This window comes from Melozone crissalis, unplaced genomic scaffold (assembly GCF_028551555.1).
Source record: "Melozone crissalis strain CALT ecotype California unplaced genomic scaffold, PUWL_Pcris_2 ptg000002l_1, whole genome shotgun sequence".
NCBI lineage: Eukaryota > Metazoa > Chordata > Aves > Passeriformes > Passerellidae > Melozone > Melozone crissalis.
The window spans coordinates 4,059,940-4,085,892 of NW_026535780.1; the positions used below are offsets into that span (position 1 = coordinate 4,059,940).

The 25,953-nt window shown below is 42.3% G+C and overlaps 1 protein-coding gene across 2 annotated transcripts in view; it reads left to right on the top strand.

The window, feature by feature from the left end:
* The window catches only part of TRAPPC9 (trafficking protein particle complex subunit 9), a 449,801-nt gene extending 426,233 nt beyond the window's left edge, over positions 1-23,568 (top strand). For both annotated transcript variants that reach the window (XM_054295480.1, XM_054295472.1), the window contains exons 22-23: positions 13,810-14,033; positions 21,866-23,568. In XM_054295480.1, the coding sequence (XP_054151455.1) occupies positions 13,810-14,033; positions 21,866-22,045 (404 nt within the window). In that variant the 3' untranslated portion in view covers positions 22,046-23,568. The remainder of the gene's footprint in view (positions 1-13,809; positions 14,034-21,865) is intronic.
* The last annotated feature ends 2,385 nt before the right edge of the window (positions 23,569-25,953 follow it).

Genomic DNA, 25,953 nt, shown 5'->3' on the forward strand with positions numbered 1-25,953 from the left:
AAACCTCAACCAGGAAGCACAGTGTGCATTCTCTGGGTGAGCTCAGTTGTATCCCTGGTTTACAAGAGGGACTGGAATATCTATTCAGGACCACTGTGGAAAAATAGTTCCTTTCTATTGTTGCTTGTTTCTGCTTCCTTGTAGCTGTTTATCCAGTTGTTCTGCTGTGGTCTTGCCACCAAGCATGCTAATGCCATTAATGGAAATGGATGAGAGAACTTCATTTGTTCCAGAGAGTTTTCCAGGAGAGGGCAGCCATAGTTAATTCAGGGTCAGTTCATGCAATCCAATGTGAATAGAGATTACTGGCAGCGTTTGTCTGCAGTGCTCCATTGCCCAGCATGGTTTCTGTGCTTGCTTCTCTTAATTTGTTCTTTTGTTTGGATTGCAAGTGTGTAAAAGATGGACTTTTTCACAAATTAATGCTGGAAAAGACAACCCACATAATAGAGTGGTTAACTTCCAGTGATGTGTACTTGCTGAAATCCAAATGCTCTTGGGAACAGTTTCCATTATGTGTCACTGTTTGCTTTATATACTTTCCAAGCCACTCATGAGCTTCTCTCCACTCCCTTACTTCAAAGATATTTTTGGAAAAGCATAGGCTAAACTTCTGCTAGAGACCTGAAAAAATCTGGAAAAAATTTCCCTGGCTCTGAAAACTTCTACTTCTTTTGTTTAGAAAGGATCAGGACAAAATGATCCTCTCTCCTTTCCTCTTTGCATAATGAGGATGCATACAAAGCCTCTCTTGGTTTGGATGTAGGGATGATAAGTTAGCACTGAGGGGCATATCCCACATGCACAGTTTGGAGCTGTGCTCATGCAAACAGCAGCACTGATGGCATCAGGAGCTTTATTTAGTACTGCCCTCCCAGGGGCACAACTTCTGGGGCTGGGCTGGCAACCAGGATCTCTGGAAGTACACTCAGGCTTTGTATTAAGACTGCAAGGAAAATTTCCTTTCGATATGATATGGGTCACTTCCTTTCTTAGGTCAGTTCAAACCATCAAAAGCTATTTTTCTTTTATCTTTTTTTTTTTTTCACATTTAAAACCTCCCAACTCTATTTTCCAACATGGCTAAGAAAAACCATTTGCCAGACCCCTAGGTAATGTAAATCTGTGGATTTTTATAAAGTTAAAAATCTGGTCTCAGCAGTTGATAGGGCTTGGGAGGATTTTCTGTTCCTGTTTTTAGGTTGAAACATGATGCAGTTCTTTGCACTTCACATGTAAAATCACAGAAGGATACGTCACTTCAGAGGTACACTGAAGAAGCCATAAAGTCTTTCCATGCACTGAATTTTGAAGACTTTCACCTTTAGTTTTTTCAACTTTCTCAACTTCCTGTACTTTACAATCTCATTTCATTTCCCAGGCATTCTACTCATGTGTATCAAACATACCCACATAATCTCAAAATACCAAAATACACAAACCAGGCAAAGATTGTGCCAGAGAAGCCTTGTCAGACAATGCAGGGCTCTTGCCTGACGTGGTGGGTAAGGAATTAGTAATTTCTCATCTCTGTTTCTATGTCCATGGGTCTCTAGAAGATGGAGCGGCCTCCATACTGTGTCTGCAGATGAGCTGATAACTCTGGCTGGCCTGTGCACAGAGCCTTGGGAAAATAATTCTTAGAAAAGGGACTTAATCAGCTGCCTCACTACGCTGATTTGCACATAATTGTGTCTGTCTTTTAAAGCCAGAGATAAAAGGACAGAATTTGACACCTGCTCATTGCTCATTTCCCCAGCAGCTCTCCAGGCTGGAGCATGTCCCAGGGTTTGAGTGAGGAAAAAGGTTTTGGCACCCGGGTTTTCAATGGGAGGGAGAGGGTTTGCAGGAATGCTTTGCAGCACTTGACAGATGAAGCCCAAGGCATGCCTTGCAGTCTTGGGTATGGAGAGGATTTAATTTTTTACTCTGTCTAGCTGAACTCAGTGTTTCTTTTCTTCTTTTCCCACAATGTCATATCTGCAGTTTTATTTAAACTCAGAATTTTCATCCTCTGTGCACTCTGTTGTGCTGATATTTGAGGTTTCCTTTTGCTCAAAATGCAGTGATGGGAAAGAAAGGATTTCTAGGCTCTTACTTTAAGCCTTTTCTCAGAGAATTCTCCTTTAAACAGCATTATTTTTATTTCAATTTACTTTTCCTTCTGGTTGGGTTTTCTTTTATCCCCTCTACACTGTTCCTGCATGTCCTGTAAATCCTCAGGCTTTGCCTTTGGTTTAGCGTAAGAGTTATTCCTGTAAGAAGCTGGTACCTCAATGAGCCAGCATGGGGATTTTGAAAACTTACAATTAAGATGTTTTGCTTTATCTTCTGGAAGTCACCTTCCCCTCTTAGTTCTTTTTGGTATCTTATTAGTTCATTTCTGCTTAGTGAGAACTCCTTACTTCACTTCCCAGGACAGGTTAACTCCTCCCTAAAATGTTTCAGAATCCCCATGTGGAAAGCTGGTGCAGTGCTCACTTCCTTGCCTTGTCAGATTTGAGATCTCAGATACATAAATCAATAATTTTTTATTTATTTGGGATTAGGTATGGATTTTTTAAAATTTGTTTCTTATTCTCTAGCAGTGCCATCTTCCCATCCCAGGAAAAGAGATCTGTGTAGTCCTAGGTGCCATACAAATTGTTCTGCTAAGCTCTTAGGAACATGAGTATTGTGGTCCCTAAGAGGTTATAGTCTTTGTCCCTGAGTGCTTACATTATTTTTCCTATTCCTCCTCCCTGCTCACCTTTTTTTTTTAACATATACCATATTTATATTTGTAGCATATAATACAGGCATATATATTTACATGTATGTGTAATATCTATATATTTATATAGATAGATGATATAGATATGTAGATATATAGATATGTAGATATAGATGATTAGATATAGATATAGATACAGATATCTGTAGATAGATATCTATATCCAGCATTTTATATCTATCTATCTATCTATCTATCTAATCATCTATATCTACATATCTATATATCTATATCATCTATCTATATAAATATATAGATATATACACACACATGTAAATATATATGCCTGTGTTGTATGCTAAAAATATAAATATGGTATATGTAAAAAAAAAAGGTGAGCAGGGAGGAGAAATAGGAAAAATAATATACCAGAGTGCTGAGAGAGAAGTAGTTTTGCACACAGGTTGTAGCCCACAGGTGGCAGTGAGCACAATTTGCCACCTCTGCAGCAATTCTCACCAGGTTTCTGTGGTTATTGCTGTGTGACCTCAGCAATGGATTTCTGCTGGCACAGGAAAAGATGGGGTCATTATGTGGGAATTGAGCCTGGGCTGGGCTTTACTGCCATATCTGGAAAGCTGGGAATGAGATCCATGCAAGGTGCCATGTGCACGTAGCCAGGTCATGGACCTAGAGGATGATATTCGGTGCAGGGACTTCAGGAGCATAGAAAGTTTGAAGGTCTCAAAAGCAGAGATGAAGTGGCTTTAATTTTCAAGGTGTATAATCCAGTTAGATCTGAGAGGAGAGCTTGGCAATGCAGGCAGAGCAAAAAGGTCAGTTTTGGAGAAGTGCTCTAGAAAGTGACATCAGGATTTAATCACAGGCTGTGGAGGTATGAGTCATGAGAGGATATCAAGTCAAAGTGAAAGCTGAGATTGGCAGGAAGGAATCTGATTTTATTTCTGAAATTAAGACAGGTATGGGGAGAAAAAGGACTTAATGAAAAATTCAGGAGCTAGGTTCTGAGCATGTTCAGTTTTAGAAGTAGTAAATTATTAACAGAAATATCTCCAAAAAAGGCCAAAAGTAGTTTGGCTTGATGACTCTAAGCTTAAAGATTCCTTGTTTTCTACAAGCTTGATTGTTATTTGAGTGTTCATATCCAATCTAGCAAGGAAAACTATAGATTTGTGTCAGAGAGGATGACTGGGAACTTCCATCTACGCATATCTATTACTGCAGTTCTTTTGTGCATTTAGATTGGATTTTGAGACAGGTCATGATATAGAAGCAGGATGCAATCAGAATAAAGAAGTCATAGTAGGGTTTGAGAGTTTCTGTCTTGCACCTGCCTGGATTATTGTCTCATGCTTTAATGCAAAAGTGAACTAATCATACAAGGGGAAAATGGGAAAAAATTAAGACAATCCATTGGCAAGTGAAACAATTGAGAGTCATCAGACTGAAATATGCTGTGATTGAAATTAAAAGAAACTTCATGGAAAATATATTCATTTAGTGGGATCCCCAGTGTGTGGACATTGGGCACAGGTGGCCTGGTACCCACAGCTCACCCCTGCTCTGTACCACGATGGCAGTGTCTGTGCCTGGCCCTGCTGATGCCCTCATTTAGCTCAGCTGGGTGCATTTCAGTGGCGGCTGGGCTAAAGGAGGCCTGAGAGGCTCAGTGTGCTCCTGCTCATGTTTACACAGCCACTGAGATGTGGTAAATCATCTACCTGCCTGTTAATGGGGGGTTATACATTATCTCGTACCAGGCTGTGCCTGGTCTACAAAGACACAAAAATTCTTATGGCCTGGATATCTCATGCAGTGTCTCATGGGGTTTTTTTTAAGGCAAGTATGGAAAATTAGCCACAGGCCCACAATTTTTTCTTCAAATAGTCAGTATAACTTTTTTTTACTTAAAGCATCTTGCATTGGTGTCTCTGTGCATCTGGGCATGGAGAGACTGCTGTCTCATCTCTCTTCTCACCTGCATTTGAGTTCCTTCTGTTAGAGACATTACCTCAGAGATCTCTTCCTACAGGCCTTAAAAAAGACAATTATACTACACATAGGATTAGTTTTACCAGCAACTTAAAAAAAAACCAAAAAAACAACTCCTTGTTAGGTGTTACCTCTGTAAGAACTCAGAGCACCACTCTGTGCTTGTTGAATGGGTAATGCAGAAAATACTGTTTCCACTTGAAATGGTAGAAAATACAGAGGAAAAAAAAATCCGCTTCCATATTGCCTAATTCCATGATATTTTGGGTAAGTAAGCTGTGTGGCTGAAGTAAAATTTGACTTTGCATGCACAAAATTGAGTACAGCAGCCTGGTTTTGTGTCTCTGCTGTTAAATAGCATTGCTTCTCCTGTGAGCAGTTGTAGTTCACTGCCATCTCCATGGCAAACGTGCCACAATCACCACCCTTGTCACTGATTTGTAGAGCAGGTAACACTCCCTGGAGGTCTGCAATCCATCCAGTGTCTAGACAAAACCTGCTTTGAGGCTGAGACTTGCTCCCAAAACAGCACAAAGTGCTATAGGCTCCTTTTTTACCATTAACTTTTGCAGCCACAAGTCAGACACTCTGACAAAGTTGGCATGAGGCTTTTCAAAATCTCTTCTACAGAGGGAGAGGTTTATCCAACTTCCATCTCTGCAGAATGGCAGGAAAAAAAAAAGGGAGAAAATTTAAAGTCTCATTAAGCAACCAGTGAGGAAAGAGGTGATTTGCTTTCAGGGAACTGCAAGTTACGTTATGCCATGGTGTGATTTTTAGGTTTGTCCTGTGCAGACCCAGAAGTTGGACTCAATGATCCTTGTGTGTTCACTTCTAATTCAGGGTATTATATGATGCAGTTCAATTCTTGCAGAGGTTTTGCACAAAGCTGCCAATATACCAAAACCAGTGTTATATGATACTTCCTCATAGGTTTTAGTTTTGTTTAAATGTATTATAGGGCTTTTTTCCCTCTCCATTTTTTCCCCCACAGGGCTGGATTAGAATGCTCTGAAAGTAGTCCTGACACAGACAAGCTATAGAAATAAAGTTTTCAATAACTTAAAATAAAATGCAAATGCCAGGCTTGTGAAATTTCAAACACAAGGCACACACTGTATGCCAGCCTGACCTCCAGGCTGTGTAGCAGATAATAAAAAGAAATTTTGTCAAACCTGCTTGTGATTAACAGACAAAAAAGCGTTGGCCCACGTTCATAAATGAGACTATTTCAGCAAGCTGGGGCCATGTCATGGAATATTTTAAAATAAGTCAAGAGGAGCTCAGGCTTACTGGAAAACACAGAGCTTTGAACATCTTAAAATCTCAGAGATCTGCCCTTGTGCATTTAGATTAGGGCTGGGCACAAGCAGAATAAACTCTCAAGTGATTTTTCACTTGATAGCAAATTGGGCAAAGCACCAAATCACAGGTTATCTTGCCTGCCAGAGGATGAGACAAGCAGGTGCCATCCATGTGCCAGCAGTTTCTTAGGGAAGGAGAAATGTCTGTCATAAAAGGCATGTGTGAAGTAAAATAACTCCCACCAAAACCAGAGAGGTTAAACTGAACTGACACATTTCTGAAATAAATCTGTGCTTAATGTGCATTCAGGTTTTAAGCTCCCAAGCAGAAGCTGGAGGCAGTCAAACCCCAGAGTCACGTTCATGCTTCCCTCCCCAGCCAGCGTGACCCTGTTTTGTGGAGTTAATGGAAGAAGGTTGTACCACATTTAAATGTTCATAGCCAAGACCAAGGAGTGCTAAAACTGAATGCTGGTCACATGTCTTGGAGTTTAAAATTGGACATAAACATTGCACTGATTTGGAGGAAGGAATCTTCCTCAGGACAAAGGACAAGGTTGAGGAATCCTTTTGCAACGAGCCCCAGGGGATGCTGCAGCATCCTCAGCCCATTGCCATCACAGAGTTAAGAACAGACACCAACTGGGAGCAATTTGGCAAGAAAGATAATGGGACCAGTTGGGATCTGTCATCAGCATACTGGGCACTGCAAAAGAGTGATTAAATAGGAAGACACGGACAATTATCAAACACTAATTGCTTATTGTTGCTAGAACTAGATTTTAAATGTGTTTTTCTTTTTAATTGCTTCTGGAGAAAAAAAAAAAAGTGTCCTTAATTTAATTCTAAAATGTTTGGGAATGGGAAGTCTGCCAGGAACGGGGCAGCTCAGAGGTCCTGTGAAAGCAATTGCCTCTTTCACCAGCCTACATTCATGTCCAGTTATCCCATCCTCTGCCAACTTTCCTGTTTTCTGGTTCATGCCCCAATGTTGGCTGAAGGTCTCTGGGTTGTTGGTGCTTGCAGGAAGCTGCAATAGTTTGTTCATATCCTTTTCTGTATTTTTCATTCACCACTGTCCAAGGGCCTTGACCCAAAGAGGAGCTGAACTCTTCAGGTCCGCAGGGGGTTTGGAGAAGCAAAAGCTGAGTATGAGGGCAGTTTTCAGAACAGGACTAGCAGTGGTTGACAAGGTGAGATATCTGTGTAGTTTGAAGCTGTTACAACACAAACATGTGTATACCTCTGTGCTCTGGTGCTGCTGACTGCAGGGAAGTTCAGCAGGGGCTGGATTTGCCTCACTATTGTGTCAGTATAACAGTGAATGAATATGAGGATGTTATTCCAAATTAAGATGTTCAGGTTTGGTGCAGGGAGCAGGTCCACATAATAGACAGAAAGTTTAATGCAAGTATCTAAGAGGGTCTTGTGTTATTAAATAACCATTCAGCATTTTCCTGATGCAAGTGACAGGGAACACATTTTCTATATTCATAGAAATATCTTTTGTATGGATGTATTCAGCTCTGAAAGGGCTGCAGGACCTCATCATGCACAAATGAATGTAACCAAATCTGCCTCTCTGTGTGCAAATAATTTGCAGGAATGGTTTGGAAAATGAAAGGAAACTGCTCTACATTAGGGAGAACAAGTGCAAAGAGAGGAAACAGAAGCAGTGTTTAGGTTCATACTTCAGAGGAACACAGGAAAATCCAGGGGTCCTGTTGTCTCAAGAATGCCACATGTCACCTGCTCCTCTGAGCTGCCCCAAAAACCAGGCTGATAAATCTGGTGCTGACTTGACTCAGAGCACGAGGGGAGGGATGGGAAACTTGCTTGTGTGGACACTGCTCTGTACAGAGAGTTTGCCTCTAGTACAGACTTTTTCCTCCTTTCTGATCTTTTCTTGCAGCTGCATAAAATGTAAGATCAGAAATTGAGAGAATTGATTAAACCTATTTCTGAATAAATGATTTCAAAAAGAATTCCCTTTTCAGTGATAAGTTTCTTGCAAAGTCCTAAACAAATACTCTTGCAAAAAAAGTTAAGAAAAAAAAAAAGAAATATATAGAAGTTGTTCCAGACATCATGGTTGGCCCTTTCTGTGTTCTTTTAAGGCAATTAGAAGGAAAGCTAGCCTGGGCAAACATTTTAATCAGAATTTTAGATTTTTTGAGCACAGAAAAACTGAATCATTCCATGAGATCTTCATTGCAGCGGCTCTAGCATGGGCTCTGGGTCTTTGGCTTTCCTCCATCAAAGTACCTGATGGGCATTATCCAGAGATGTCAGTGATGCTGTTGCTCCTCTCCCCTCCCCAGGCCATGGCTCTCCTGCTTCACGGACCAAGATAAGTGAAATTAGTATTTTTTAATTAAAAATTTCAATGGTTGATTAACAGAGTACCCTAACTATAACAGCAAAGCTAGGCAAGACTTGATTTTCTTGATTTTCTGGTTTTTCTTTTATGTGACCAGTATTTACTCATCTGGGCATCTCATGCCTTGAGTTTTGTTGGCCAGCTTGTTTGTGCAAAGCCATTTCTCTGTGAGGTGTTTGCTCAGATTCCTCAGAGCTGCAGAGAATGGGAGAGGCCAGTGCAAGTGCATCAGCTGGGGATTCAACATCCAGTTTAAAGGGAAATATCCAATGGAAATTTCTCCATCCCTCCCCTGAAAAGATCAGCAAAACCACCCTGCCTTTCTCTGCAGTCTGGTTTGTTTTTTTAAATCAGCTCAAAAATGAGTGAGGAGAGAAAACATTGCTGGAACATGCATTTCCACTGGGATTAAATGTATTTGTATGTGGCTTTCCAAAATTAAACTTGGACAGTGGCAAAGAGGGACTTGGGTGTGAAAATGCAATTAGCCATGACTCAGGACTCTTGATATGCAGGGGGACCAATGAGTTCTTGCATGGGAACTTGAAAAAGTGGCAAAACCAACTTACTGTGTGTTAATATGAGCAGAGTAAATAACACAAAATGTTATTAATGTTTGGTGTTCAGTTCCAAGCAGCTCCTTTGGGTGATGTAGACACAAGTGCACCTGGCAGGTGATGGTAAATGATGTTTTTCTTGTGGAATAGTAATTGTCTTTCTGATAGTAACATTCATTCCCTTTTCTTGAGAGTTCTGAGGTCCTGAAAGAAAGACATTATAAGAATTCTGATATGTTATTTTTACATAATGGTCTCTCACAGACTTCCTGTGGTGGCAATAAGCATCACCCATCAGCTGGGCCTTGAAACAGCTTTTCCATCTTAAAGATTAATTCATGGAGATCCTAAAAGGCTTGGCAAAGGCCAATGAAAAGGCAAGGCTTTCCAATCACCCTTCTCAGTGGTTGTAGCAGCCTCGTTCTCCACCTTCCAAAATGTGTTGGATAACATTTTCTCTCTGGATACAATAATCATTTAGGGAAGGTCCTAGAGGGAAAAGAGAATGGTCCTGTGCCTGTTCATTAATGTGTGGCAGAGACAATGCCTGTCCTTTTTTCATGGCTGTCAGGCATTGCAGGGTGATTTTGGCACCCAAGGATGGCAACACAAGTGGGCATTGTAGGTAAATGAGCAGGAAAAGGGGTGGGGAGGACAGCATTCTGTTGGTTTATTGCATCACTTAAAAAATAATTTAACTTTTAATTAAAGGAGTTTGGGAGAGTGCTAGGTCTTTATGCTTCCCCCCCTTCTGTCATCCAAATTTTATGCTGCCACTTTTAAAATGCAATTTTTAAATGCAGTTGGGATTCAACTTCGTCCTTCTAGTTTTCTCAAGAGCTGTTTCTCTCGTATCTGAATCTTCGTAGGATGGAGACACAGCCACGACTGATTTCTGTGCTAGTGACTGCATCTCTGATTCAGAGTTCCTGTGCTCTGAAGCCAGTAATGATTCACTCTCACAGCAGTGGTGTGAGCAGTCTCAGCTTTTCTGTGCCATCTGTGTGAGGGAGCTGAATCTGCAGAAACGGGACCCTGTGCACATGGCTTCTCCTCTGCTCATGGATGAAAATATTAAAGCAAATCCGTCTGGTCCATGAGATGTTTTCTGTGTCAGGAAGGGAGTAAAGCTGCCTGTCAAACCAAGCTGTTCTCCCTGATGAAAGGGGGCTGTTTTTAAACACTCCTTTCCATAGTATTTTGCACGCCAGCCATGTGTGCTCTCTCATCTGACATCTCATTGAGATCCTTGGCTCTGGTACTGCAGGAGGGAAGTGTGTTCTGGGAAGGAGGGAAATGATCTCTCAATATGTACACAAACACATGTGCACACACACACACATACCTTTTAAATCAATCTAAAAGAATTGAATTTTTCTATTTTTTTATTTTTAGGAATGAGAAAAAAATTAATCTGGTTGAGCCAGACTTAAATGCTTCCCTTTTGCTTGGATTTTCTATTTTCTCATGAAGATATTAGAAAGAAATGCTCTGAGCTATTATTAGATACAAAGGTAGAGATAGAGGGCAAAGGGTTCATTTACAATTCTTACAGCAGACCATTGAAGCTAAGGGGCAATTGATGAGCAGCTTGAAAATATAGATTCATCCACTAAGCTTAGGGAGTATTTCCAAGGGTTTGTGCTGGTCTGGGGATCTAACCCTTTGTACAGCAGTAAAACCCACTAGGTGGAGAAGAAGAAAACAAGTGGGTTGTTGGTTGTTTTTTTTAGTTAATGAAAGAAGTCACCTTGCAGGGAGAAGCTTGGAAACAGAAACTGATATAAAGTCATGAATTGATATAAATGCACTGCTTTTGAAGGAAGCAACTGGACTTCAGCTCTGTGCCAGGAGATGGGGAAGCACAAAGGTTATACACAGACACACATTCTTTATGTTTTGGTGTGGGAACCCAGGACATTCCTCTGGCTGCCCTGGATGATTCAAGACCCTGGCAAGGGACTCAAAGATTTACAAGCCACAAGAGTTTGAGAAAAATGGTAGTTAATGTATCACAGGGTGAAAAAGTAGAATTTTGGGGATTTAGAATGGGGGTTCAAGAAGCAAGATGGAGGAATCTAGGCATGTCCTTCTTCTTCTTCTTCTTCTTCTTCTTCTTCTTCTTCTTCTTCTTCTTCTTCTTCTCCTCCTCCTCCTCCTCCTTCTTCTTCTTCTTCTTCTTCTTCTTCTTCTTCTCCTCCTCCTCCTCCTCCATCTTCTGCTGTGATGGTGACACTTTTTGATTGGTTTAGTATAGAGACAGACTGTCTAACATAGGTGATAGGTATTGGAAAATATTGTAAATAAGTACATGTAGTTCTTAGTATAAAAAGTTAGCACCACCCAAAGGGCACATGCTGTGCCACAACCTGACCTGCAGGACAGATCTCAGCAGGTCAGAGAAAGAATGTAACAGATAAGAAAATATAAACAACCTTGAAAAGCAGAACCGATGAATCTCGATTTCTTCGGTCGCGGAGCTGGGAAAAAGAGACTTTCTGACACCTCAGGGTCATCTCAACCACAGAAACCTGAGATTTTGGGAAACCGAAGTCAGTTAATGCCTGATGATGGGATATCATTATAACCCCTACTTCACATCCATGATCTCAGGGCAATACTGCAAGAAGCAGATTGATCATGTTGGGCAGGACAGCCCATGGCATTAGAGTGTGCTGCTGCAGGAGAAATCCAATGCCATAAAGGTTTTCTAGCCCTTCCCTAAGATGCAGTGGGTGATTATCACTTCCTTTCAGAGAATCACGGAGATGGGCAGGGACCTCTTGAAATCACTGTCCCATCCCTGCTCGAGCAGGGCCACCTAAAGCCCCTTGCCATGGACCATGTGCAGATGGGTTTTGAGAATCTGCAGGGATGGAGACTCCACAACCTCCCTGGGCAACCTGTGCCAGTGCTGGGCCACCTTCACAGGAAATAAATTATTTCCTGGTGGTCAGAGGGAAGCTCCTGTGTTTCAGTGTGTGCACAGTGATCCTGCCACGGGGCAGCACTGAGTCAAAGAGCCTGGCTCTGTCCTCTCACCTCCTTCCAGGTGTTCGTCTATGTTGCTGAGATTCCCTGGAGTCTTTCCCAGCCTGAGCAGTGCCAGTGCTCACATCCTGTCCTCATGGGAGGGATGCTCCAGTCCCTTAATCCTCCTCATGGCCCTGCATTGGAGTCTCTCCAGTGTATCCCTGTCTCGTGTAATGAGGAGCCCAGAACTGGACTCAGCACTCCAGGACTCTTCAACAATGCTCTAATTGTCAAAAAAAAAAAAAAAAAGAAAAAAAAAAAAAGAAAAAAAAAAAGAAAAAAAAAAGAAGAGAGAGAAAGGAAATTTTGGAACAGGGGCTGTTCCAACTGGGACCCCAGCACTGGTTTTGGATAGCTTCAGCTTGAACACTGAAGGGTGTTTTTTTGTGCTCTTTTTGCCAAACCTCTTGTATCTAACACTGCTGGATTTGGGCATCTCTGGTTGAGGACAGTTTTTCATCTGGGTACCTCAGCTTTGCTGGCCTGACCTCTGGAATAAATGTTCCTTTCTGAACTTTTTTCTTCTTTGGCAATAACTTTAGTTTGTTTTTTATCCAGTGGCTGTGTTGAGGCTTGTTCAGTTTGCCAGGCTAAAGGGCATCACAAGAACATGCATCATTTTGCACTTTTTGTCCAAGGCAACAAAACAAAGCAAAGTTAAAAAAATAATTTTGGTGCAAATTTTTTTTTCTGTGAAAACTCCTGGAGCATAAAAATAGTGTCTTTCCTTGAAGAGGGGATATTACTAATGTAAATCCAATGCAGAGGAATAATATGATGCATGTCAAAAGGCAAGCATCCAAGGAGGAGCAGGAGTGATGGAAATGCCTCATGGGCATATGAGATTGTGGGGATAGGTATTCATACAAAGGATGCTTTCTTACATGTGCCCAGGGCTTTCTCTTATCTCTGAACATGAACCCATAGTGAAATAGAAATGTTCCTGTATTAATAGTGCATTGGAGATAACCCTCATCTGAAAAATACAGTAATACTGCACAACTGGGAACCCTTTCAGAGCAGGGAATTGGACTGGCAATTTCATAGTGTGTTGGTAATGAAACATTTTGGTTCTGTATAAGCAAATGGGCAAGGTTAATGGACACATTACTCTGGCTGTCATTGTCCCAGCAGTAACCAATTTGGAGGCTTTATATTTTCTGCTGTCCCAGTAAGGGAAAGAAAAGTAGAAAATTAAAAATAGAAATCCCAGAGTGATTTAAAGTGCAAAGAGTGAACAAGCTTGTAGTACTCCAGTATAATTTTAAAATCCTGCTCTTCCTCATAATCAGTATTTTAATTTATGTAATACATTGCAAATTCTGCCAGTATCTGTCCTGCTCCAAAAGCTCAACTCCACACAGAAGGATTTATTCTGGCTGTAACACATGAACATGAGCCTCCAGCCCTGGATCTCTCTAGCTATTGTTTGTATTGATGGTTCCTGTTTGTATTTCCCTTCACCTCGTGCTGTTGATTTGCAGAACCATGAGAAATGGTCTGTGGCTTTGGCCTTCAAGGGAGGAGGTTAAAAAAATATCTTCTGGTGCCTGTGTATATATCATAATTTGGTTTTTTTCATAGCTCTTTCAACAGCTGTGGACAGACATCAGCCCCTCATGAGCTGTTTTTTCTCAAGCAGGTGCCCTGCACAACAGCACAGCATTGAGTTTTCTCTCCCAGGATTAACTGTCCCACACTCCTGGTTCCATTGAGGTTACTTTTTTCTTGTTGAGCCTCCTGCCAAGATTAATGCAGTTGCTGAAGCAGGTGTCCAGCCTAATGAGGACCTGTCTCCTTGCTTTGCAGACATCCTGGTGGATGGCAAGGTGTGTGACTGCGACGCCGTGGTGACGTGCCAGGTGGGGGACCCTGTGTCCCTGCAGGTGAAGCTGACCAACTGGAGCAAGCACAGCGTGGGGCCCTTTGCTCTGACCATGATGCCCTACCAGGACTACCAGAATGGGGTGCACAACTATGAGCTGCAGGATGCCATCACCTTCGTGGGCTCCAACACCTTCCACATCGACACCGTGAGTTCTTTGGTGACAACTATCAGCATTTTGGGTGATGTGCATTTGAAAGGGGCTTCATTACTCTATTGTACATTTTAAAACAGATTAATTTTTTGAAATACCCATGATTATGGCAGCTTTTGCTAACAGGGCTGCTGCATTCATCTGGAATGGTCTCTGAAATGGTTTAAGACTGCAATTTCCTACCATGTAAACCACTAGTAAATTATCAGAGGCAGCAATTTCTGGTCACTCCAGATCTGGCTGAATGTGAATGGGTAACCCTAGACTGAATGTTCAATACCATATTGCCAGTCCCTTGAGTCTCCCAGCACAGCCTGCAGTAATAGATTTTAAATAACTTTTTTTTTTTTTTCTTCAGTCCATAAGAAACATTCCCAAGGCTGAGCCAAGGAACTCAGCAAATCAGTTCTAGTCAGGTTCTGAGGAAACACAACAGACTGCAAAAAGAAAATGCTAAGCATTAATGGCCAATCTGATGAGCTGGTTCATTTCCTGGATGCTTAGCATACTGTTATAAAACCATAAAGAAATGCATAAAATGAGGCAAAAAAAAAAGGCCTCTTTTTAAAACAATTGAGATTATGATTTTTCTCTCAATTTCTCTAGATTCAAGTCTAGGAGCTTTTTGCTTCTAAGGCAAGAAAAATAAAGATAACACCATTCTCTCCCACATCCTTCCCTCCCAAAAATACAACAACAAAATACCTGGAATGAAAATTCGCAGGCAATGCTGCAGAATGGAATGAGAAGCATTTCTGGTAACTCATGAAATAAACATGAGGAATGGGGTGTGTGTTTGGGATTGTGCTTAGGACCTTTGTTTAGGTCAGCTCTTCAGATTGTTAATAAAATGTACCTGTCAAAATTAAATATATAAGTTAACTTTAGTTAGAAAGAAATGAAAGGTTAATCACAGAGACAGTCACCATGCATATTTTTCAATTATGCATCGCAGAAGAAAATATTTCTAAAAGTTAATGAGCATGAAATATACCATCAGCTCGATTTTTAATGGGGGCTAACTGCATTCTTGTAGCTGAATAATTTAAATATGCCAACAGAAATCATCCAGGGATGGCTTTCTTTGACTCTGGTTCTGACAATGTGGAGTTTTTAATCAGAGTGGTGGTGTTTGGATGCCCAGCTGCCAAAGGGCCTGACCCTCCAGGCTAATGAGGGAAAAGGGAGATGTCAGTGTGATGTATTCTTACCTTCTGATTGAGTCTCCTACGGGGCAGAAAGTCAGGAGGTCGCGTCTCTGGTGCCTGCCCAGGCAGCCTTCTCATACGTTCCGGTCCCTGCCTTTGCCCCATTGCTCAGGAGTTTGACATTTCTCCTGTAAACACAATCCCCAAGAAGTTAAAAATAAAATTGTTTTCTGCGGCTTGTCCTCCTCTCCATACAAAAAAGGTGAAATGAAGAAAATGTCGACTCTTAGACAAGAAGGGTTACATTTCAATGTGTGTGGTGCTGGCACCACACAGGCTCCAAGGGAAAGTGCTTGGTCACCTTCTTTGGGGTGTAGAGCCTTGATTGTGGAAGAAAATCCTTTATGTCTGCCTTTATGTCTTTCTTCCCTGATAATGACTAATTTAGGAATAGAAAATTGATTTCAGAAAGTTCCACCTGTTTGGGGGGAGGAGGGGAAGTCCTGGTTTGTGTATTTGATGCTTCAGAGAAGAGCCACCATGCTCAGAACTGTGCTTTTGCTCTGAGTTTGGCCAAAATTCAGACAGGCACTGGTTAGAAAACCATAGAAGCTCATGGCTGAGTGGGATGAGAGACAACCTGTTTCTCTTTTTTGTAAACAAAAGTTGAGATACTGGACCAGATTCCCTGCTGGTTTTCAACTCAGTGCTGCTGTATGGAAGCTGTAAAAAATGTCCCCATCATTTTTTTAACCTGAGGTCATGGGCACTTGGCTATTTTTCTTGTTTAGTGGAAGTGGCTTGAGGTGCTGCCCTTTCCCAGCTGCTTGTGAAAGATGCTCCCCTCTCCCCCTGCAGGCCCATCAGGACAGACGCTGCGAGAACTTGTTTTTGTGCAAAGTTGTCCAGTTTAGCAAAAACCACCTTGGTCAGCAGTTTAAGTTAATTGGGCTGACTTCACACTGACACTGGCACAAGGATGCTGACATGATTTATTGCAGGGCTGAGCTGGGTGGGAGGGAGGATGGAGAATCAGGTTTGGTTTGGTGCATCACTGGTGCGTGGTCAAGAACGAGTGGGAGCATCAGGTATTGCAGCAAGTGGAGATACTTCTCACACCCTGAAAATTTACTCTGTTGTCATGCAGAAACTTCATTATTGGTACAAAAAAACCCCAACAGATCCCTCTGCCTTTCTAAATGTTAAGTCTCATGCTCAAAATTCACTGTTATTTTTGATTCCAGACTAAAAAGTCTCAAAGCAGTTTCTGCTGCTACCTGGAAGACAAAGGACATATATGGGAATTTTCAGGATGCACCTGCTGCTTTGCAGTATGAATATAAATTGTTGAAAGTGTAAAAGTCACACAATTTTGTATTTCCCTTTCTTGTGGCTTGAAGTCCAAGTTAGATTTATCTTGGAAGCAATGTAGTGATGCTTATTCACCTCTTTGTGCTTTTACCTCAGTTTGATGCAGCAGCCTGGGTTTGTGTCACAAAGTCTCTGCTGGATATGATACTTCAAAAAGCAAAGTCTTTTCTGGAAAATTTTTGAAGGATATTGAGTTATTTCCATGCATTTTAAATTAAGTAAAGTCTGCATTTTTAAGCATAACTTCTAATTTGGCTAACCTTACTTTTCTCTGTATTTGACAGAAAAAGTGACTTTCCCCATTATGACTTAAATATTTAACATTTTTTATTCAGTGGGTGATTTTGAAACATGAATTAACATGGTGGAACTTACACATTAAAATACAATGGATTTTTTTTTGTGTTGCTTCACTACATAAAGTTTATCTTTTACCCTATTATTAATTTTTCTTAGTGCTTACCTCTGTTTTTTGTTGAATAATTAGTTGATGAGACAGAGCTGGTTTTTTACAAATTGAAACCAAAAATATTGCCTTCTGTGGAGAATCCTGTAACTCCCAGCAATTCATCCTCTCTTGTTGCCCCTGCTTGTGCCATCACTTATCTTCAAGCAGGATTTTTCCCTGTGTGTGTTATCACACACAAGCTCAAGCGATTGGTAGTGGGAGATGAGGAGAAATTCATTAGTAGATGGTCATTTTGAATCAGCTCAGAAGCCATGGCGAACATTTGCTCACTTCTGGCAGGTCCTCTGTGGCCCATCTGGAACAAATTATTTTTCTTGGCACTGTTTTATTCACACTGTAAACTCTTTGGGGCAGCGAGCAGTAGCTGGCACCAGCCCTAATCTCCAACTGAGCTCCCTAAGTACTACAGCAGTATAAATAAGTAGTAATTAGTTCTAAGCAATCACAGTCCCACATGGTAGCCTAAATCAGGGAAGGATTAGGATGCAGCTAGAAACTTAATTTTTCTTCTATCTTGATGGAACAAAGGACTAATGTGGACTTTTTTCCCTCAATTTTCGATCATTATTTTCTGAGGTACAAGCTGCTCATCTTTGTTTCCATGAATGGTGGAATTTTAATAAAATCTATTTTAACTCTGCCCTGGCTCAGGAGTGTCAGCATCCTGATGAATGATTCAGCAGACACACAGGCACAGGTCTGGGCAGTGGCACATCAGAGCTGTGTGTGCTGGGCTGGAGGACAACACGAATTTGGTCTGGGTCAGGCACGAGTTGTGCTCCTTATGGCTGAGCTGGGTCAGGCACTGCAGGCTGTGGGGTGCTGTGTCCTGCCAGCCATGGAGGTGACCACCTCAACAGGCCACTCTGAGTGGCTGAGAAAATCATCAGAGTAATGCAGTTGTCTTGGTTTGGAAAGACAGGAGTCTGCTAAGGGAAGCAGGAGCCTCCCCTGAAATGGAGAATGTAAACCCCACCCCTCTGAATTGCTATAAATTTTAAATTAAGGGGCTCTCAGGCAAAAAATATGGGAACAGGAAATAACAGTTCTTTAATAGGGAAGAAAAGTAAAAAAAAAACCAGGATAAAATAAACAATGCAGTTCACTAGAACAACACTGACAGAGTCAGAACCCAACCTGACACCCTGTGGGTCAGGGTGTTGGTAGCAGTCCAATGGGAAATGTGGCTGCAGTCCTCCTGCAGTGTCAGGGGTGGTTCTGTTGGAGCAGGGATCCTGTAGAGAAGGATGTATTCTTCCTCCAAAGATCCAGTGGGAGAAGAGGCAGCTGCTGTTCCTCTGGGGAATCCCATGGAGAAAGCCGTGCTGGTGTCTCAAAACCTCTGGATTATATCTGGGTAGCAATGCTTGGCTCCTCCCTCTGGGTGGAGCATCTCACAATGGGATGTTGTAGTTCTTATCAGTCATGCAGTGACATTCAATAGTTCTTATCAGTCATGCAGTGACATTCAATAGTCTGCTATCCTGAGGGAGGTGTGAATGTGGTCAATCAAAGAGAGAGATAAAGCAAACTGCCCACTTGACAAAGGTAATCTGCCATACAGATGGTAATGGAATACATCTTGCAGTGCAATCTGGAACAGCAGTGTAGGGAACATTTTGCCTCATTCTGTGTTTGATCAGGTGAGTCCTTGTGTTGTACAGCTGGTTTTCATGTGGACATCCACTTTACAGACACTTTGATGGATTCAGTTCCAGACTGAGACACCTGAATGAGGAGGGGTTCCCAGGGGTGGTGCCCCACTGAGCTCCCATGAGGCCATGGAGGTGTGGTCTGCAGCAGGTGGAACCTGGCTCAATAACACAGGGCTGAGATGCCTAAAAGCAGATGTTTGCCATCATATAGGTGCTGTGGATATCCTACCAGCCACCAGATGCTGCCAGAAATCCTGTGAGACCTCCTGGGCATCTTCCCAGTCCTCAGTGCCTTAGGCCATCCCATTACCTGTGTTTAGGCAACTCTATTCTGGCTCTGCAGGCTGCCTGGGGAGCCCATTCTGTGTCTGCCCCACTGTCTCACTGACTCGGTATCCTCCTTTTGTAGTAGGACCTTGGATACCTTGGACTCCTAAATGAAGCTTTAACCTCAAAATTAGTCCTGTGCCTGGTGTGGCAGCTGGGCTGGATGTGACCCTCTGCTGCCCTGACTGCTGCAGCTGGATGTCTGATATTTTGGGAATCTTTGTAGGCACCCCACTGGAGACACAGCCTTACTTTCCAAAGTTGGTTCCTGTTTTGAAGGAAACATCTGGTAACTTCTGCAGAGCCACCTGCACTTGAGCAAGGCAAAGGTTTCAAGCTCATTTTGCTTCCCTGTTCCTTCTCCAAACCACAAGTGTTGATGCAGTGGTGGTGGCACAACAGAAGTGGGTAGAGCCCAAACTGTCAATGTTTGGTGTTGATGCCAATGAGCCTGGAGCCACCTCCCTGCTTGCCAAGGGCTCTGAGCTGTGCTATCACAGGCATTCCTCCATGGTGCAGCCAGATGAGGAGGAATGGACCAGGAGCTTGGAACAGCTCAGGGTGCTCAGGAGGCTTCGTTTGCTTTTTGACTGCACCCACTGCTGGCATTAGTGCCTGCCCCTGCCCTACTCTGCAGGCAAGGCCACATCAGCTCCAGTGAGGCAAAAATCAGGCAGGCAGCCCTGGGAGAAGGGCAGGGGAGCATGAGGGGACATGTTTGGATGTTGTTCTGCGTGTCCAGACGCGGTGCCAGAGGGCAGGAGCTGTTACCCAGCCAGGGGGGAGATGGCAAGGACAGGGTCAGGGGAACAGCTGTGCCTGCTCTGGTCCCTCACGTGGATGACATGATGATGGTACAAGTTTGCTGTAGGTCAGCAGAAGTGCCCAGCACCAAAACCAAAGGGAGCCTGGGCTCTCCAGCTCTGAGGATGCGAACAGAGAGCCCTTGTGCAGGAGCTGCAATTTAGAGTCATGGAAGCACAGAATGGTTTAGGTTGGAAGGGAACTTAAAGCTCATCTCATTCCAGCAGGGACATCTTCCCCTATCCCAGCTGCTCCAAGCCTCACCCAGCCTGGCAATGAACACTTCAAGGGATGGGGCATCCATAAATTCCCTGGGCAGCCTGTGCCAGGGCCTCACCACCCTCACAGTAATATCCACATCTATCTATATCTATATCTATATCTATATCTATATCTATATCTATATCCATATCTATATATCTCTATCTCTATATGTATGTATGTATGTATGTATGTATGTATCTATCTATCTATCTATCTATCTATCTATCTATCTATCTCCTAAATTTCCCCTCTTTAAATTTGATCCCTTCACTCTTTGTCCTATCACTACACATCCTGATGGAGAGCCTTTTCCAGCTTCTCTGTAGCTCCTTCAAATACTGGAAGGTGCTGTGGGGTCTTCACTCAACCTTCTCTTCTCCAGGCTGAACAACCCCAACTCTTTCAGCCTGTCTTCACAGAAAAGCTGCTCCAGTACCTTCAGCAGCTTTGTGGCCCTCTCTGGATTTCTTCCAGTTTAGGGAGGCCTAACAAAGCAGACTGATAGCCCAGGGGACTATACAGGATGAAGTCTCCTGGCTAAAGGACCCAGCAGTGAAAGTTCAAAAAAAGCTAGAACAGGAGAAAATGGAAACAGCTCATTCCCTTCACTTCTGAAAGCTGCAGAGAATCTGCCTTGTGGAAAGTGGCTGGAAGTTTTCAGCTTTCTGGAATATTCTTGAGTTCCAAGCACCCCTGAAATCTTCTGTTGATCATTTGCCTTCCCCCTGTTCCCCACCATGACCTTCCCATCATCCCTGTTCTGGTCTTCCCAAGCAGTGGCAAGTTGTCCTTCAGCAAAGGGTGTCCCAGTCCACACCCCATTGTTCATGGCCCAGTTTACCATATAATGACATTTTTTGTAGTGGGGAACAGCCCTGCTCGCCTGTCTCAGAGCCTCAGCCTTGACTGGGACTCTTCTGCTGGGATGAAGCTGCCTTTTCACAATTTTGGGAAAAATCCCATCCAGTGGAATGGCTCTGTGTTGATTTGGTGTTTTGCATTTGCTGTAGCTCAGTTCTAGGCATCCTGAAACTGGATTTAACATCTTGTGGAAGCAGATACTAATTCAAACATTATCACATGCTGAACAGTGGTGGGAGTGTTAAAGTTAGAAATTACTGAAGTGTCTTGCTGAAATGATGGACTGAGATATATTATTTGTTGTGAAGATATGGATTGTAGATGGATTTGTGATGAAGGAAGATACATAAATGTAGAAACAGTGTGAACTCTGTATATTTAATTTGGACAAGTAAAATCAGGATGGCTACTGTTTTTGAGAAGTTTCTTGCAAAACCTCATTATTTCAATGATAGTCATCCAAGTTCCTGATTAGAATTTGCAGTCAGATTGTGTCTCAGTAATAAGGGAGAATGAACTTACTTATTGCTAAGCTGTTAAATGGTGTTTAAACCATGTATTTAGCATTAATTCAGAGATTTAGAACTTTAATAGAGATGTTGGTAAATACAGTCTAAGGAGACATTAAGGGTGATTTCTACCTTAAACAAATTTTGGTTTGGAATCAGTGACTCTTAAAAGTTCATATTCTGTTTTGTGCTGAGTGGCACAGATTTACCGCATGAGTGAATAACAGGATTAATTTTTTTAAGTAACATTGTTACTAGAATAGGGACGAGATGTTTACTCCTTTTTGTATGAAAGCATTATTGAGATGTGAACCTGGAGTACTCTGAGACCCTTTGAAGGAGCTAATGAATTGCAAACTGCAATTAATTTGCTTTGTTGATGGTTTATTTGTACTGATTTTTGTGTTCTTTTTACCAGGTAAAGCCAACCAAAGACTCTGTGTACTTTGGAGCACTTCTCTTCCTCTACACGGGCGATTTCTACCTGAACATCAAATTCCATGAAGACGGCAGCAGCAGGGAGCTGCCTCTGTCCTGGCTCTGCCTTCCCAGTGTCCACATCCGTGCCACAGAGCCCGTGGCCCCAGCTCAGCTGTGAATGTGGAATGTGTGAATGTGCCCTGGGTGCTATTGATCACCCAGAGCACACAGCAGAGCTTGGCACAGCCTCTGCTTGACCCCAGCTTGTTTCTGCCCAACCCCAGGACACAGTCTCTGCTCTGGAGGAGCAGCTGAACACTTTCTGAATTGGCTGACAGTCATTTGGACAGCTGCTTCAGCTAATTTCAGAGGGAGAGAGATTATAACTGTGCTGAAGTTTTCCTCTGTTTTCAGAAAGCCTTTGAAACTATTTGCATTATACTTCAATGTGCTCCATTGATATCAGTGGTTTGAAAGTGTCTTGACGGCTGAATTTTGCAATGTATTTGAAGGTCTTAAATCCTGTTTGAATAATCCTGTTTGATCATTTTTTTCAGTAAGATTTGTGTGTCTGTATGAAATTCCTTCTGGTTTATGCTGGACCCATGGCACGTTCCCTTGGGATATAGATCTCTGTTAGATTTGTTCTCTGGCTTGCTCATGTTCATTTGTTTGCTGAGAATTTGGTGTCTTTGGTAGCAAATAGCAGTAGTGGTGCTTTTCAGTGTGCTACTGAAAGTAAGAATAGCCTCCAGTTATTCTCTGCCTCCCCTGAGCCCAGTGCCACTTGCTCCTGGTAAAGTCACTGCCTTTAGTTTGGCAGATCTATGAACTAGAAAGGAGAGAGGGTGAGGAAGAGCAAAAAGAGTTTCGTCCTTGGGAGAATAAATAAGCCAACTTTTGGGCTGCCTAAGGCTTGTCTGTGAATTTAGGCTTTCACAGTTCTGTTCTACACGGTCATAGTCACTTGAAACATTTGCAGACTCTTAAAGATCCACCAGAATTAATCAGATGATCATTAATATACTTTTCATGAGTTTTTGCAAACTCTTCTCACCAGATTTTTCATACTGATATACTGCTTTTTAAATGTGTCTAGTTTTTTCCTTTTTCTTTTTGTTTTCTTAAAGTTTGGGGGTTTTTTTAAGTTTAATTATTAAGCAGTTAAGGCCATGGAATTCCTGAGTGTGAGAGTAGTTGTTGAATGTACAGATAATTTAGCCTATTTTTCAGAATGATGTTTTTGTATAGCGAGACATGTTTTTACCCCATGTAAAGCAGGGAGATGTTTTAGCTGTATGATTAATACATTATTTCATGGACCATATGTTTAAAAACTATCTCAGTCTTTTCTTAAATGCACAGTTAAATTTGGTGGTAGTGTGCTTTGGGGGTGGATACACCGAGATGTGGCAGGGACACTCCAGTTAGCTCTACATGATTTAAATCCAGATGCACAACCTCTCTGCAAATTCTTTGTTTCTTTGGAATTCATGCAGACATGGGCCCCACTGAATGCCTGGCCTGACCCTTACTGCTCATTCTGGCTCTCTGCACCAAGCCCAGGGGTACTTTTAGGTGTGATTGGTGTTTCCTACAGTGCTCCAAACCCCATTCATTGCATGCTTGCAAGTGACTGTTCATCCTAAAAGTATTCCCAAGCTGGGGAACTGTGGCTGTAGCATGGTAGTTGCATTTCCAGTGTATCTCTACAAAACTGGAACTTTAAAAACCTGTGTTGTGGCAATGTTATCAATGTTTGTGCTTGAGCTGTGGCTCTGGACTTTAGCCTTGAAAGTGGAGGTTTTCAGTCTTGACCTGATGAAAATCTGAGCCCTGCTGAGGATTTATTTGCAATCATTCCCTGCTCTGTCAGATGCCAGTGAGGTCCAGTAACAAAACCCCTGGAAAAAGGGTCCAACAGCTGAGTTGGGCCTGTTTTTCTATGTTGGTGGAGCTTGGCTGACCAGATTGTGCCATGAGGCTGAATTCTCTGTCACTGGATAGGTAACACAGAAAAATGAGATCCAAGGAGAGCAGGAACTAAACCAGTACATCTTCTCTAAAATCTTGGTTTTGACATGAGTGTCTGGACTATGTTGCACAACACTGTTGGAGCAAAATTCAAATTGGGTTTTATTCAATGTTCCCAGAAGATAATCTGCAGATTCTAGGACTACAGCTAAGGCTTTATAAGGACCACATTGAAATAAAAATATTTTAAAGTAGACGCTGTTGTAGTCAGGATGCTTCAATTTACTCAGCTGAGGGCCTGTTCTCTAATTATTTTTCAACAGCATTCTCTGAGAAGAGAGGCTCTTGTTCTGTGGAGCTGTCCTGGTTTGCAGCATTCCAGTGCCTTTTACTTATGAAGGATCCTTATCTACAGCCCACTGAAGTTGTTGGAATGGGAACAGGTTTTATTATAAGAAAAGCAGGCTGCATATTTTCTAGGTATCCAATATGCCATTATAAATCTGCCATATGTGCACATAAATATAAGTTCTTATGTGTGAGCTGACCCTTAAAGGTCTATCTGTTCATTATGTAGCAGACTCTGTCCCTTGTCAACTTGGACACTGAGTTGCTTTTGGCATTTATGATATCTTCCCCAGTTTTCTCAGAGTTCTGCTTGTCTTGGTGAAAGAGATGAAACACAAGAAGTTCTTCCTTTCTGCGGGTCATTTCTAACTTGTCCAGAAGGAAGATATTTAAGTGTTAGTGTAATTTGGAGAGGGGTTGAGGGAAAGGTGCTTAAAATCACTGGGGTTGCTGTCAGGATTGGTCCTTGTACTGCTTGAAAGAAGGATGATATTTTTCTTATTTGCTTTCATTTCTTGGTACTGAAAACTTTTTTTTTCTTCCTCTGAAACATCCAGCAATTTTTTTGAACATGATGAGCTGAACTGTTCATTGTAAATCTGATACGAACCAGTGGTTGCAATAAATTATTCCTAATTTAAATGGCCATTGCTGAGAGCAGATGTTGATCCCATATATGAATGCACTGGAGAAGCATAAGTTATGTAACTTTACCTGAATAAATACTTGTGGCTTGTAATTTACACCTCTTCCAGTCTCTTTAGTCTGTAGCCCTTGGTGCTGTTGTGTGATTTTGCTGATAATAATGTGCATCCCTTGATTCTGTGTTATGTCTCTGAAAGGATGTGTTGGACCCTGGAACTGAAATTTCCTCTTCACGCAAGTGTGGTGTTATGAGGTCCCTGGGACGAGGTGAGAGATGAGAATTTGGCTCAAAGTTTTCAGAAGGCTGATTTATTATTTTATGATGTTATATTATATTAAAAGAAATTATATACTAAAAATATACAAAAGAAAGAGGATATATCAGAAGGCTGGACAAGAATGAATAATAAAAACCTAAGACAGACTCAGAGAGCCTTGACACAGCTGGACTGGGATTGGTCATTAAATTAAAACAATTCACATGCTGTGTAAACAATTCTCCAAATCACATTCCAAAACAGCAAAACAAGGAGAAGCTGAAGAGATTTTTCAGAAAATATCATGGTGACATTCAAGTTTTCCCTTCCTAGATGAACTCAGAGGTTTTGAACCCTGTCTGCTCTGTGGTGTGGCTCCTGTGTCAGCTGAGGAGAGGGAGAGGCACTCACATGAAAGGCAACAAATGGCCAGAAGTTGTGTCCAGGGAGGTTCAGGTTGGATATTTGGAAAAGGTTCTTTACCCAGAGGGTGGCTGGGCACTGGAACAGGCTCCCCAGAGAAGGGGTCACAGCCTGACAGAGCTCAAGGAGTGTTTGGACAATGCTCTCAGGCACAGGGTGGGGCTCTTGGGATGGTCCTGTGAAGGGCTGGGATTTGGATTTGCTGATTCTTGTGGATCCCTTCCAACTTGGCTGAATCTGTGAAATGCCTCAGTGTCCCAATAGTGATGTAGGGGGTGGTGAGGCCCTGGCACAGCTTGCCCAGATGGCTGCCCCACCCCTGGAAACATTCAAGGCTGGGTTGGACAGGGCTCTGAACAACCTGATCCAGCTGAGGATATTCCTGCTCAGTGCTGGAGGATTGGAACTGGACCTGTAAATGTTCCTTGCAACCCAAAGC